The 15,294-nt window shown below is 36.7% G+C and overlaps 1 protein-coding gene across 8 annotated transcripts in view; it reads left to right on the top strand.

Annotated features, from left to right (window-relative positions):
- LOC121856255 (probable phosphorylase b kinase regulatory subunit beta) overlaps positions 1–15,294 on the top strand; it is a 52,317-nt gene that overhangs the window by 22,602 nt on the left and 14,421 nt on the right. For 7 of the 8 annotated variants that reach the window (XM_042351646.1, XM_042351644.1, XM_042351649.1 and 4 more), the window contains 6 exons: positions 2,193–2,285; positions 3,247–3,384; positions 4,269–4,456; positions 4,723–4,838; positions 5,742–5,884; positions 7,053–7,185. In XM_042351646.1, coding sequence (XP_042207580.1) covers positions 2,193–2,285; positions 3,247–3,384; positions 4,269–4,456; positions 4,723–4,838; positions 5,742–5,884; positions 7,053–7,185 — 811 coding nt within the window. Of the gene's footprint in view, positions 1–2,192; positions 2,286–3,246; positions 3,385–4,268; positions 4,457–4,722; positions 4,839–5,741; positions 5,885–7,052; positions 7,186–8,976; positions 9,117–15,294 lie in introns of all 8 variants that reach the window. The other variant, XM_042351645.1, reaches the window with a different exon arrangement.

The following is a 15,294-nucleotide window of genomic DNA, read 5'->3' as shown; positions in this document are numbered from 1 at the left end:
TTTTACTGACTATGAGGGCAGTCACCTCTAAGATCTCATTAGGTTATTAGAATTCTGTCTCGATGAAATAAAACCCATTGATTAGAAATAAGTAGAGATGACTAGAAACTGTACAGTATTATGAGCAATGATGACTTATTGCAAACTTATTGATATTTCTGTAAAGTCATGTAATTGTAATTTATTTTTTGGCTCAAGTAATTTATTGTCTGCCATTAAATTTCCTATACTCTAAGGTCCCACTTAATAAGAGAGATATAATCTTGAAACAGTGCTTGTTAGGTGAATCCTTGCCAAATGGGATCCAATTCCCCATAGACTTTTGTGTTAAAAGCCAATAAGGGTTCCAGATAAAAAATTGTTGACCCAGAAACCAATGTTATACACCGAGATGTTCTCAAGCCCAAAGAATTTTGACCCCAAAGTGTAACTAGATAATATAAAACATGAATTCTGTTGTGATAGTGGAAACTGTATATAGTCTGTACTGTACTCACGAGAACTAAAAATCTCTGCTGCTTGTATTAGCCAAGCATTGTTGGTAAAGAAAGTGAGTCTGCATGCACTGGACTGGCTCTGCTCCCTCACTGCTAAGGCATGACTATTTCCAGCTGCCAACACCACAGCTGTCAGCCACCTGAAATTAATATAATTTCACTGTAAAGATAAATTTGTTTACAGTATATAGTCGTCAATACAGTAGGTTTTGGTAATATAGGGATTGATCTCTTGTCGTACTATTGTGTACCAGTGAGTAAATTTCAGCAGTGACATCCTCTCTCATCCAAAAATGCAACCACTGCTTCTCACCACATACAGGTGTCCAGGTTTAGTTGTGTTTATATACTTTAAAACATCTTTTAGGTAACCATGAATTTGTTTGGGTATTCTTTAGTGTAGCTAAAACCATAAGCCGTGATTAGCGTAAATGTAGAAATTTGTAAGTTATGGACGTGTACTGTACGTGTTAACATTAAGACGCACATGTTTGAGACTGGATGACCACAAACTTTTTTAACATTGAGCATTATTATGTCCCCAGTCACCCTATTTGGTTATTATTATTATTCTCGTGCAGACTTCATACGTAGAAAATCCAGTTGAAATGTAACTTTAAAGTTCTGTGAGGGGCCACTGAGGGCAGGAGGAAGGGGGAGGGCGACGAGGCATAAATAATTCCAATGATCGACTTTCCATTCATGGTACAGTATGATTTTAGGCACAGCTTTAAATTCACGGCACCAAATGCCAATTGTCTTAAAATGGTGATGGTGGTTTTGTGCTAAATCATCTGAACACGATATCAGTTAAGGGGTTAACAGTCAGAATTGTCTCATAATTCATAATGTAATTTTGTAGTTTTGTGTACATACCTCAAATTGTATTTTATAGAACTTGGGTTGAATATTAAAAATTTTAGGAGAATTATGTGATACTGTACACTACTGTATATATAAATTACATTGACAGAACTAGCACATCTCAAGGCCATGCATTCACTGGCTCATACCAAATTGATAAGTGTTTGCATTATACTGCTTTATTTACTTTTTAATCTTAATTATGTGTCATATCTTTTACCACATTACTCCTGAATGGAATAAAGCATGTGCTCATAGATTTATCACTGATGTTTGACTTGATGTTAAGTTGGTTTAAGCTTCTACATCAATATACAGTTATCATTGTTCTGTTAATAAGGTTAAGTGAAGGCATTATCTAGTCCTCTCATCTTGTTCTCTGGTGATGAACACTGTCTGGGCAAAGTGATCTAAGTTTTTCATCCACCCAAAAAATCCACCACAACACTGTATTCATATTGAGCATAAAATGGAAATTATTCGAGTATGGTGGAATTTGTCAGCTGTGCCCATAATGTTGAGTGGTCAGGAAGTGGTTATAAAGCATGCTGCACTTATTAATCCTTACCTTTGTCTGACCATTGACCAGTTATCCTTCCTGATCACGTGTCTCACATCACCAGAAGTAAACACATCGCTAGTTACCTGATAGATAGAGGCATTAACATTATTAATAAATCACTTTTTTATTGATATTTTTGTGCTGAAATACCTACTTTGATCATTGTCAGTTCATGAAACACCTTAACATTATGCTTAAAACTTTAGATTATAATACTGTATAATATAGCAAACCTGTAATTCAGATCTCCTTATAATATTTTTTTACAGGGAACAGCAAGTGATCTAGTAGTACAAGTGGTCCTGATTGCAGAGAGCATGAGACTGCAGGCGATGATGGCAACATATGGTATACAAACTCAGGTGTGGTCTTTGTGTTTTCCTGCAAATTAACCAACGGCAATGATATGTACGTATGACCAGAGAGTATCAGGTGGTTTGATGTTAGGATATTGTGTGATGGGTTGGGTATTGTGTGAAACTATGGGCAAATTTCTTTATGCCATTTGCCTCTGTCTACCCAGCAGTAATTGGGAACCTGGATGTTAATCGATTTGCGGATCGGGTTCCTAGGTAATGGTTAGGCATTGCAGTTGGCGAGTTGTCCACTCTTCTTGAACTATTGTGTAATGAATGGGTATTGTGTGAAACTGGGCAAGTTTCTTTTTGCCACTTTGTTGACGAGTTCTGTTACCTGGATGACGTGATCAGTGCTGGAGGGGGTGCTGAAACAAGCTCAGTAGCAATAGTTATATGTGGCTGAAGGAAATCTAGGAAGCTGCTGCCATTGTTGACGGCAAGAGGACCTTCCCTCTTCATGAAAGTATGGATGTATATAACTGACGTAAGAAGTTTAATGTTGTATGGCAGTGAAACATGGTCAGTTAAAGAAGATTACATAATGGCTTGAACAAACTGAAATGAGAATATAGAGGTGAATATGCAATGTAATGCTGAGAGCTCAGGTTCTCAGCCATGTTAATATTGTTATTATTATCCACTCTGGATCTGTATTTTTTTCTGGCGAAATAAACTGTTACAATTCAAAGACAGGAGGACTTGTTCAGAGCTTAGAGGGCAGCTGTGTATTGAGAGTATTGGCAAAGTTATGTGTAGAGTTAGGCTGTGATGGTTTGGGCATGTGAAGAGAATGGATGAGATCAATTGAGTTAAGAGATGCACGAGTGTAAATTTGGAGGGGAGGAGAGCCAAGAGCAGACCGAGAATATGGTGGGAGTATCAGGTTTTCTTGTCTTTATGTCATATCCATTAATATTTTTTAAATACACCTGCTGTATTATCTGTGTATACATATATATTTCAGACTCCACATGAAGTAGAACCAGTACAAATTTGGCCTCCCAAGGAATTGGTCAAAGTCTATCAAAATCTTGGCGTCAGCGAAAAATTAGGTCTGGGAGGTCGTCCAACTCGGCCCATTGGTGCATTAGGGACGAGCAAGGTAATGTAATGTTATATCTATTACTAAATGCTGATATAAATTGTATGACTGATTGTATGTTACAGTGATTGGTTAAATGGAACCCAACCATACTGGGCTTCAACCTAACCTAACTATGAGGATTTGAGCCCAATCCAAATGGACCTGTCTTCATGAGTCTTAATAGTTAAAATGGATTATGTCCACTAGGGCTAGAACTCAGTAGGAGACATAGGTAACAGGAGAATAGAGAGATTTTAGACAACATTCAGTTATTGAAATTTGAAGCTGAAATATGGCTTTAATTCTGAGATCTCTCCTAAAGTGTAAAAACCCTCAATCAAGTTACAAAAGAAAATCCATATGAACTGGGGAATAACCAAAGACTTGCATTGAATCATCAGTTACCAGTATATATCTCTTAATTGTTATTTTATACAGTACTCACTTTGCACGACTGTTGTACGTACCTCATGCAGCCTTAAAAAAGACATTGAAAATTAAAATATGGGGTAATAGATTTATTCTTATTATTTTTAAAAGGTTCTATAAGAGCTACCCTGAAGAATGGACTGACTACTGAGGTAAAAAAAATATCAATTGAATTATATAGTGTAACATCCTCATTAGAGAGCATTAGTGTAGTGAACCTGAACTGACTCTGGGAGATACAAGGATAAAGGGTGTTTGGAGTCTCCTTTTGTGTGTTGAGGACATGATAAAAGTATAAATATATACAGTTTGTTTCTTGGCCTTCTATCACTACCTACTCTTATTTTACTCGACCATTTACTCATTCTTGATCTTTCTGACTGAATTGTTTCTTTTTCATAGAAGCAAGATTATAAAAGAAATACTGTTTTGAATTTGATTACAAGTCTCACTATTATTTCCCACTTTGACAGATATATCGTGTTTGTGGGCAGACAGTACTGTGCTATCCTCTGGTGTTTGAAGTAAGTGACTTCTACCTCTCACATGACATGGCTCTTCTCATAGATGACATAAAGACAGAACTTCACTTTGTCGGGAAATATTGGAGGTTGTCTGGTCGCCCCACTGTTTGCATTCTTATCCGAGAGGAGCATATGAGGTGTGTAAAATTGTTTTCTTTGTTTCTTTTTTCTCCATATTATTGGGAAGTTACAAGTCCCATAGTATCTCCTTTTGTTTGATAATACCTGTACTAATATTATTAACTCAGTATTATATAAAGTATCTTAGCCTCTTCTGCTTAAGGACCCAAATCACATAAGCCTTGGTTTATACTTTTTTCATATCTCCTTTAGGGTTTTTCTGTATAACAATATGAAAAACCCTACTGAGTGTGCTGTAGGTAATCTATATTTTGTTCTCCAGGGATGTTCATTTCCGTGAGTTGCTGGATCTTTTAGCAATGCTCAAGTCTGGCTACTGTGATGGTCTCAAGATTCGTACGGGCAGACTCCAGAACCTTATTGCGTCCTCCTGTATTGGTAATTATTCACTTTTATATTTGTTGACGTGTTGATTTAATGGAATATAATAAGTTCTTTACGTGTCAGTTGTGCAGCGAGAAAGAAAAAATGATAGAGAGTAATTGGGGAGTGTGTGTTGCTAATTTGGTGCATCCTTTGTTGTTGTGGGATAGATCTTGTATGAGCTAGAAAGAAAAACGTTAAATAATCTTTATGTTTATGTGCACACCGCCACACACACTCTCATCCGTGATCGTGTCTTTGTGCGTGTTAGTGTTATAATTTTTGGTTATATCTAAATATTTATTGAACAAAGTAACTGATGTAAAGGAATTTTGATCCAATCTAGACATCTCACTTATCCAGACCACTCCTGGGTTGAATTGGTCTGGATTTAAGGGAGTTTTAGCACCCCAACTGTTAATGGTAAGGGTAGCAGACTCGGCCTTCTCACAGAACACTTTACATGATGGACAGTTGGACATGTTGCTGTTATGAAATGGAATACCATGATGGAATGCATCTGTTATAGCAGTTTATAAGAGGACCAGTGAAAGAAGCATCAGTCACCTTTGACTTTGTTTAATTAATTCAAGTCTTTACACTTATCTTTTTTGTGAGATGCTCTGTGTTCAGCTGCATTAGCTAGAATACAGATCCTGACTATCTCACTCACGGAAGAAGGTAACGGGTCAAAGTGGCTTGAGCCCTAAGAGGCCCCGGCATTAGAAAAACTTACCAGTAGAATTGGGGGTCAGGTTGGGTTGGGGCCTGTTTGACCTGAAACCATGAGAGAACATTTTGACACATCTTATGACCAGTTCTCAGTTACTGAATATCTTTATAATAAGTATTTTGTGATATTCTTTCTATTTACAATGTACTAAACTATAAAAGGCTGTATTTTATCCCATTGTACAGAGCATTTGGACTTCATGAATGCCATGGACATAGATTTGGACATCACACCATTTGAGCAGCTTCAGCATGCCAGCATCGGTTATCAGTCACTCACCGATGTCCCAACTGCCATCACCTACTCTGAGGATTCAATGAGCTTTAAGGTGAGCCTCAACTTGTAGGAGTGGAAATACTCTGCTATGCAAACATTAACTCTCTCACGCACGATAAGACCATCTTCACGGTGATGCAAATCGAGTCGCCAAACTTTAAAAAATTTGCCAAAAATTACATATTCAACAGAATTGCGTCAAATTTTAATGCGTCGTAATAGCAAGTAAGTTCTATTAAATAAACAAATTGGCAACTTTCAGCGGGTCTGTTGGCCTCAAGGTCCAACACCAACAGGCAAAAAAAAAATAAATAGAAAAATATTGAATAAGCATATAATATAATACAGGGGTATAATATAATAATAATAATAAGGGACCATTAATTAAAAACAAATAAAAAAAAGATCAATAGTGAGAAACGATATACAGTATTGTATGTATATTTCCTCATATACGTTTTATTTTTAAAGCCTTATCACACATATACTGTATTGTTATTCTACCTGATATGAATCATCTTTCTGTGTATTGTTTATATTGAGTTTATATTCCAACATCTGTTTATCATTATTACCAGGTGAAATTATGTACCGGTTCCACCAACTTATTTTCAGAGACTAACAGGCTTACTGAATGGTAGAGGACTCATTATTAAATTCCTCCTTGCAGTGGTGAGAATTTTGAACTCCAAATTTATTGACAACCCCATTCAAAAATTTTCCATAATAATCAGACCCAATGATGAGTTGAATTGTTCCAACTACATCAGCATTATTGTTCCTATCAGCCAATTTTACTCCTTTATTAAATAAAAGACCTACAGTCTCTTTCAAGCCTTTGGTATTATCTTTGTGTCCATTTTTGTCCAGTAATGCTGCTGTTACTCTACACTTATATCTTCCTAGCTGTCCCAGAGGTTTAACCAAGTCAGTTGGTTGGGATTCCTTATTGGCTAGAAATCCCGTTATAGCCAAATTTACCTTACCCACTGTCGGCTACTTCATTGTGCGTACAGCTTCTTGGCTAATGTATGTTTTGGGTCTTTTTAGGGCCTGCTTTCCCTTGGTTAATTTGATCTCAGCAGCTCTGTCTCTTTGTCTCTCAGCAAATTATTAATTGCAGAAGCTGAATCAATGATGGTGGAGCTAACTCATTAACCTAGTTGATTACTGCTCTTAAACCTTTGATCAGTTTTGACTACATAGGGTGTTCTTCACAGGATATGGGTTTACAACCAACCCCAGAAGTCCTTAGTGTACTGAGGTCAGTTTCAACTCTGCATGGCCAGACTCAGCTACTGGGAATCCTCCTTCGACGGGAAGGGCGAAACTTCCAGGTGGACGGTGTTTCAGGTTAGTGATAATCTAATTTCTCTTTGACAAATTACTCGCATAAACATAACTTTAATGTAGAATAATAGAGTACTCAAGAGAGATGTACTGCAGAGTGATTTGACATGCTATAAATTATTTTCATACTTTGAATCAAATGATATTATATTATTTTGCTTCATCTTATCAAAAGTAACTGATGCTGGGATTATTTCTTGTTGAAATTTACCGGATTTTGTACAGAGTTGACACACAGTATTATACCTTGATATAACATGGTTGAATATCATATATATATATTTCAGTAGGTGGGTGACAACATGCAGGTATAGTTTTGTGTGTTAATACTTGTCCTGTTTGTCACATTATTAATTGTTGTTTCAAGAAAGTTACAACATGAAAGGAATGAAAGGAGTATCCATGTATGTTGCTGATTCTAGACACCTTGTATGATAGTGGGAAATAATTGTAAGGATAAAAAAATGGGATGATAATGATGACAAGTTACAATTAAAAGTTAAGCAGTTTGGAAGGTTGTGTAAAAAGAAAAGGGATATTTGTCATAGGGCCGCTAACCTACCTACTGTAGGTTATGGTATCGGGCTTTCATGAGAAATGAAATAGAATAAATAATTTGTATATCATATGTGTAGTGACGAGGATATTTTAGATGGATACCTCTGAGACCATGATGAACACATTCTTATGCCATTTAAGTGAGAAGAAATAATAGCATATGGTGGGAGAATGCATATACCTTCAGGAGAGAACTTGCAAGAATGGAAAAAGGTGTGGTTAAAATATATAGTGAATTGGTCCTGTGTTTAGTTTGGATGGTAGGATAGCCAGCTGGGTTATATTTATATGTATACTGTTTTATGAGGCAGTTAGGATGGTATGCTGAGGATAATGTCGAGTGCGATGGAAGGGAGGGGGCGTGCAGGGATACCGAGAATAAAATGAAAGTACACTTACCAGAAAGAATGAGGGAAAATGGGAACCAGTGGAATGTTATGGTATATGAATGTTTGGAATTTAGGAATGTTTAGATGTTGGAGTTAACTTCTTGCTTGAAGTTGGGAAAATTTACTTGATTTTTGGTTTGAAGTGACCAAGTAACTCCCAATAGAAATCTTGGGGCTTTATGGAGGGGAACACTACAGCAAAACACATCAGATAAGGCAGCTAGAATGTAATGAGTGACAGCAAGTGAGAGTCGGTGTTGTTCTCGGTGATAACAATCCTTTGGCAAATATGAAAGGGCTTGCTTGAGATGAAAGTATTACTAAATATTAATAATTAGATAAGAGTTATGAACTATAAAACTGTAATTTGCCTATTTTGTTTTAGTACAGAATATATTGTATCATAAATAATACTTTATTTACTTCTCACTGGGGAAATTATGTGCTGATCTGTTATTGAAATGTTTGAAGTAGATTCTAAAAATGCGAAACCTTTGTGAAATCATTCATAGTGTTGATGCACTGTGTGTGTAAATGTTGTGAAAGATAGCAGTATTTTGTCTCTGGTCACATCACCACTCTCCTGTCTACTCTATTAATGTGCAGTAGTTTTCATAACTGTCTTTTAGTAGTTAAGTTTATTCCACAAATTCTTTATAGATAATTGATTAAAGTAAAAATTGACTGTTGATCATAGTTTAATTAGCCATTAATGAAATTTAAAATTTATTATTAAAAAATTAATCCAATACCTTACCATAAGCTGTGTGTAACACAGAGTAGTGTGATAAGATCTTATTGAGAGTTGTAGTGCATAGAACCTAGTTTAATTAGAGTAAGGTTTTAGTGGAGGTGAGGCTGGAGAGACTGCTGCAGGAGGTCAGCGAGTGCCACTTCTGGGGTGCCATGCGTCTTGCGGCCGCCACCCTCAACAAACTCTACCCGTCTGTGTCGCACATCACCACTATTTTGGTGCAGGGTTGTCAGGTGACTGTGACTCACTGCCTATCTCAAACTTCATACAGTATTCTGTATCAGTTTGTATGCATTTTTTTGCAGTTGTAACTTTGCTGTGCTAAAACTTTGCTGTGTTGCGTGTTTGGTGCATCAGTGTGTGAAATACTCAGATAAACTTAGAAACTTTACTTGAGTTTTGACATGCTTATGTCAAATGAACTCTCCTATAGGAAAATGTTCACATACGTATACAGAGCCTTGAAACTGGGCATTGTATCCAACCCACTATCACTGGTTAGCATTGAATGTACAATAAACACTGGAATTGCTTTTCACATCATGACACAATGATTACAGGGATGTAAGTCTTAGGATATCCATAGTCAGAGGTCTGAAGGAGTACATTTAAATCTTCTACCTTATACTGTACTGTATATTACAATATCACATTAGTGTCAGTCAATCAAATTTCTGTCTTAGAATTTTTCTGTGTCTCTGCTGTTGTACAGTCGCCCACAAAAGTCCTGTCGCCTCTACTCCCGAACCACGAGTCCCGAGATTCAGACTCGTGAACGCGAAGCAGTAGACGCCGATCCATTATTATGTCCGTGAATGCTTCGGATTCACGAGTCTGAATATCGGGGCTCGTGGTTCGGGAGTAGAGGCGACAGGACTTTTGCGGGTGACTGTACTTGTACACCATTCAAGTCTTTTTCATGATCCTTCTTCCTTTTAAACTGTGTTATTCAGTTATCTTTGTCTCCTTTAATTTGTTTTTTCAAACAACCACCTTATAACATTCTTTTTTTCCTCACCTAACTTGGCCCTAATAATATTCTGGGTTCTCTGATTTTTTGCTGCATCAGCCATCTTTGGGGAGATAAATGCCGAGTGATTGCCAGCTGACTCACTCACTCATTCCCCGAGAGACCATTTTGCATCGCTGCTGCTTCCTAGCCAACACCTACCAGTGTGGGTTGGCAGAGCTTAAGGCCAATTCCTGGTTACCCATGTTTCACACATATCCCAAATCATAATATGAAATACCAGAAAATTAGAGTGCAGTACATTTATAAATGTCTTGTATAATATTTTACGAAGACCGTGCATTCTTGTGTACTGCATTCTTTAAGTGTACAGTATCTCGGTACAGTATCATACATTCTTGTCCTTGCTTTAAAGAATTATGGCTTTTGTAGAGCTGTCTAGAGAGTAGACCTAAGGCACATATCTGCTGACTCCTCATTATTAGGATTTTTTTGTGCGTGTATTTGAATAATTTATTCCGTAAATTTTATTTTAATTCCTGTAATTATCTTTTTGTAGTTGACTATTTACAGAGTTATAGCTATTTAATTAGTACTTTAGTGAGGCTGCATTTATGTACTGTACTGCATTATCTTTCCCCAGTCTTTAGCTTCCACCTCTATGTGCGTCAAGTAATGTCTCTCTCAAATAGATGCACACTGATCACTCTTATTATAATTACCTGTACTGTACATTCTTCAATCTGCTTCAGCAATTTCCTTAGTGTACCTCGTGTCAGAAAGTCACATCACCTTCTCATTCCCATAACACAAGTCCTTTATAACTTTTTACACAGGTATCCCTCGTTTAGCGTTAATTCACATAATTTAATTCACTTTAGCAATAATTTTTTTTCCTCCTTTCTTGCTTAATATTAGCCCAAATTATTTTTCTTCTCTATAGCCACCCCATAAATCTTTACTGTATACACTGCTTGTTCACTTAACATTGCATCATAATTATAAGCTGCCTTCTTAAAGCTCTAATCGTGGTAGAGAATCTCTTGTTTACAAATACACCAAGTTTCCTTATATGTATTTTTTAACTATACCCATTTATTTATTATTATTATCATTATTATTATTATTATTATTATTATTATTATTATTATTATTATTATTGTTGTTGTTATACTCATCCACATACAGTATAACTTTTCACTGTTCCTTTTAAGTTTCAAGTACCCTCGGATCCACCCCACAGAAAATAGGCTAAATTTAAGGTATTTATCTCATTTGAGGAATCTGCAGACATGTGCCTTATCATGGTGTATGGAGCATGTAAGAAAATATGTAGAGTTAGTCTTCTTGCCTGTTGATCTAAAGTCTATACCTGTAGTTGTAGAAGCTGAAATATTGAGTTCTCATTAAGTAAGTGTAGCTCGTTGAGTACAGGTATCAGTCTCGTAACCTTTTAAAAATGTGAAGAAAAGTGAAATGTCAATACGGTAAGTCCTCGCTTAACGTCGGGGTTACGTTCCTAAAAATTCGGCGTTATACGAAACGACATTAAGTGGATCAATTTTCCCCTTAAGAAATAGATAAAATACATTCCTGAGCCTCCCTTTGCCCCATGAAATGCATTACATATACAGAAAATCATTGCCATTTCTGTAGAAAATAGTGCATACATGTACAACTAAGTTTGTATTGATACTCACTGATGGGCGGAGGTGGTAGAGCGAGTGTGTGGTGGGTAGTGGAGCGGGAGGGGGGAGTATGGCAGGAGCGGAGGAGGGCCGGGGAGGAGGAGGGCCGCGAGTCACCGAGACTGCCGAGCCGAGAAAGGAGAGAGGGTGATGCGGCGTAAATGTAGTCCGTGACAACGCAAAACGACATTGTACCTAGTCATCTTGACGTTAACGAATTTTTGGTCACTAAAGATTAGCGACGTAGTACAGAAACAACGTTAAGCGGGCCGACGTTATACGAGGACTTACTGTACTATAGGTCTTTTGTTATTTATTTTTTGTCATACAGATTGAACTTTTCTGATGCCTGTCTTGCTGCTTCTTGCTTGCCTCCCCCTACCCTGGATCCTCTGTCTTTTATTATTATTATTATTATATTATTATATTGAGTTCTGGTGACAGTTATTTAGTTGTTCGTCGATACTGTACTATCAACATTGCACAGATTTTTCACATTACATTATGAAGAAATAATGTCTGGAGTACCCTTGCTGAACACATTCTTTACAGCCATAGGAGTGAATGATTAACATTGAATGATGGAAAAATGTGAGTATATTTGCTTTTGTAAACATTATTTTTAAGTGGGAAAAGGCTTGAAGGAGTGTTGTCACATCTTGTGCATGGGTCTGGGTCGTGGTTTTGCTGTATAGTATAATCCATACATAGGTGATGCAATGAAATGTATTCCTTTCAATGACAATGATTTGGTTATGCATGAAAAGTGGTATCTTACATGATGTATACGACAATTTGTGTAAGCTTGTTGAAGGAGCAATGTTTCAATGTGTATTGTACCATTAAAACATTGTCACCTTTTACTTACACCTAACACCCTGTCTTGAAGGTGAAGTGATGGGGTTGAAGGATATAATACTGTACGTCTTGATTTGATGATAACCTTGTTTGTGGTAGAGCATGTAAACAGTGTTGTTTGTCTCACCAGGCTGACACAGCAGAGAGTTGAAGTATTGTAGGGAAGAATGATGAGGTGGTACAGGTAAAGGGAAGTGATGAAGAGGAATGAAAAAGTTGGCAATTATTGAGTTGTAGTTTGTCGTTATCTGCGTTGACAAAGTTGAGCGAGCGGATGGTCAGTGCTGCACGTACAGGCAGTCCCCGAGTTACGGACGAGTTACATTGCCGATCCTTTGTTCGTAAGTCAATCTGTACACGGTAGTCGGGACAGTGTTAATTCCATAGTTTGGGTTAGGTTAAAGCACGATTCTGCCCATACAAAACAAAAATAATATCCCATATATAACAAATAATGTAAATATTGAAAATAAAGTTATGTTAAAAAAAATAAAGTCATGTAAAAAATGGGATTTTAGTTAGAACTCTGCCCATACAAATCACTAATAATATCCCATACATAACAAATAATTTAAATAGTATAATTAAAGTTATGTTAAACATTATACAATAATGAAAGTAATAAAACAAAATTATTTTAGTTACCAATTTTTGTGATGGATATACAGTATTAGGATCCCTTTCATAAATGGTGGGGGTTCGTAAGGCAGGCTTTCATAGCTCAGGCACTGTCTGTATTTATTTATTTATTTGAGTATGTTACCAACATAACTCGTGATTGGAAGGAGTTACGGTACTCTTACCGTTAAGTTTACCGTGCTGTGTTTTGGGGTCGAAAGGTCGGAGGTTACAACAAAAGGTACCATTTGGCATAAACTGACACCTTGCCTTATTGCAGTCAAATACTGTATAGTGTAGGATCATGAATCATACCAATTCTACAGTACTTGCTTTTTTGGCAAATTTGGTGTTTAACCCTCAAAGGACAACAGACGTCATATGACATTTGAGAAGAAAACGCGTGAAGGGCGGCCATTGTTTGGGTGGCTGTGTTGTCGTCTGGTGTCTGTGACGACGCTGGCAGGTCACTCCTGAGCCGGCAAAGCACGTATTCCCAGTTCAGCTCAGGATTTCTCCGAAAAATTATTATTTCTTGTATTTATTGATTAAATATGAATTTGTAGAAAAAAGATTCAGATTTCTAATGGTAAAATAACTACAGTGGGGTATGCTATAACGAATCTAATTGGTTCTAGAACCTTGTTCGTTATAGCATTCGTTCGTATAGGATTAATCCGTTCCAGGCCCCCAAATACAACCACTTAACACTGAAAAATATAATATAAAATTGTAAAAATTGTAAAAAAGTGCATAAATATGCATCTAAACCCCTGAAATAAAGAATATCATTAATATTTGTAATAAAAAAACAATAAATTAGTAAAAAAAAATTTTTTTTTTTTTAAAATATGTTATAGTTGTAGGAGTTTCGTTCGTTATAGCATTCTCAATTTTATAAGTAAAACCGTTAGATTTATAGGAATATTCGTAGTAGGATCCGTTCGTTATAGCATACCCCACTGTATCTCAATTAGGGCGCGTCTTACATGTATTTGAGCAACATTATCTTACACTATTTGTTCCGTTTCTCGCCCTTTAAGGGTAAAGAGAACATGTCAGTGGGATAATGTTTTTGACATTGTAATTTGTCCATTTTACATAATCTGTCAATAATTTTAGGAATAGTGTACAGAAACATAGTGAGGTGATTAACACTTTGAGTAATTGTATGAAGTGCATTGTTACATATTACTTGGGTACTGGAACCTTCATATGCACTTACCTTGTACATTCAGCATTGCTAAAAGTCAATTATTTTGTTATTAAGACAAAACACTTGCCGTCTTAGGAATAGTTTATATGAATGCTTTTCATCTGTGTTATGTGTCTGTCCTGCATCTAAGAGAGATCACTGTTGTAGGTTAAACAGTTAAGATTGATTTAAGGGGAACCTGAAACTATAAAGACACAGAATATTAAAGCAAGAGTTGTGATGAATCTGATGAGAGTTATGGCTGGTTTGAGTACACTATGATGTAATGGGGACTTTGCCCAACGTACGGTAAATGGCGCTCTAGTCGGGATAAAAATGCATCCTTCCCAAAACCATATAGGAAATTGCAATACGAATATTTTATATCGGACATCTACTCTGAGGAACTCCCACGTAGGGGATGGCCACGACAGAGTAATATGAATATCTGGGAGCGTAAATTTTAATCCATTTCGCTTATTTCCTCACCTGTTCTGTACTTCATGAGTTGTTCCACCTTCACCCTGCATGCTGTAAGTTATCTCCCTCTACTCTATATTATTATTCCACTATATTTTTAATTCATTCCACCCAACCAATCATTCCTTATCTCTCCCACTCTCCTCCTCCTCCTGGTAGATGTGTCTCCCCATTTCCCAATATAGTTTGTCTACTATCTAAGTTATTTTATGTATATTCATCATCTTTTGGTACTTCATTCATTCTATTTACATGTGCCTTTTCAAATACCATCATCTATAAATTGCTACTGGTCCCCTCCCACCACCCATCCATCTTCCTCTCCTTTTATTGCCATCACCCACGAAGGGTTCCTGGTGAAGATGTGCTGTATCCACACTGTCCCTAACCTTCAGTCATTCCTATGGGAGCCACTTTTCACTACCCTCAGTTCTACTAAAGAGGGTCTACTGACAAAGCCACCAGAACGTAGGGTGAGACTGGTTGAGCTGACTTGTCTCATTTTGCTAAAGTTTCTCCAAAAATGCTTGTAGCTTATGCACATATGGCTACATCTAACCAAAACTTGACCAAACCTTTACATCGATGGTTATCATTTTTCT

The sequence above is a fragment of the Homarus americanus genome, unplaced genomic scaffold (assembly GCF_018991925.1).
Source record: "Homarus americanus isolate GMGI-L3 unplaced genomic scaffold, GMGI_Hamer_2.0 scaffold48016, whole genome shotgun sequence".
In the NCBI taxonomy this organism is placed as follows: domain Eukaryota; kingdom Metazoa; phylum Arthropoda; class Malacostraca; order Decapoda; family Nephropidae; genus Homarus; species Homarus americanus.
The sequence above is the reverse complement of the archived record's forward strand: the minus strand, read 5'-3'. Positions and strand labels throughout refer to the sequence as shown.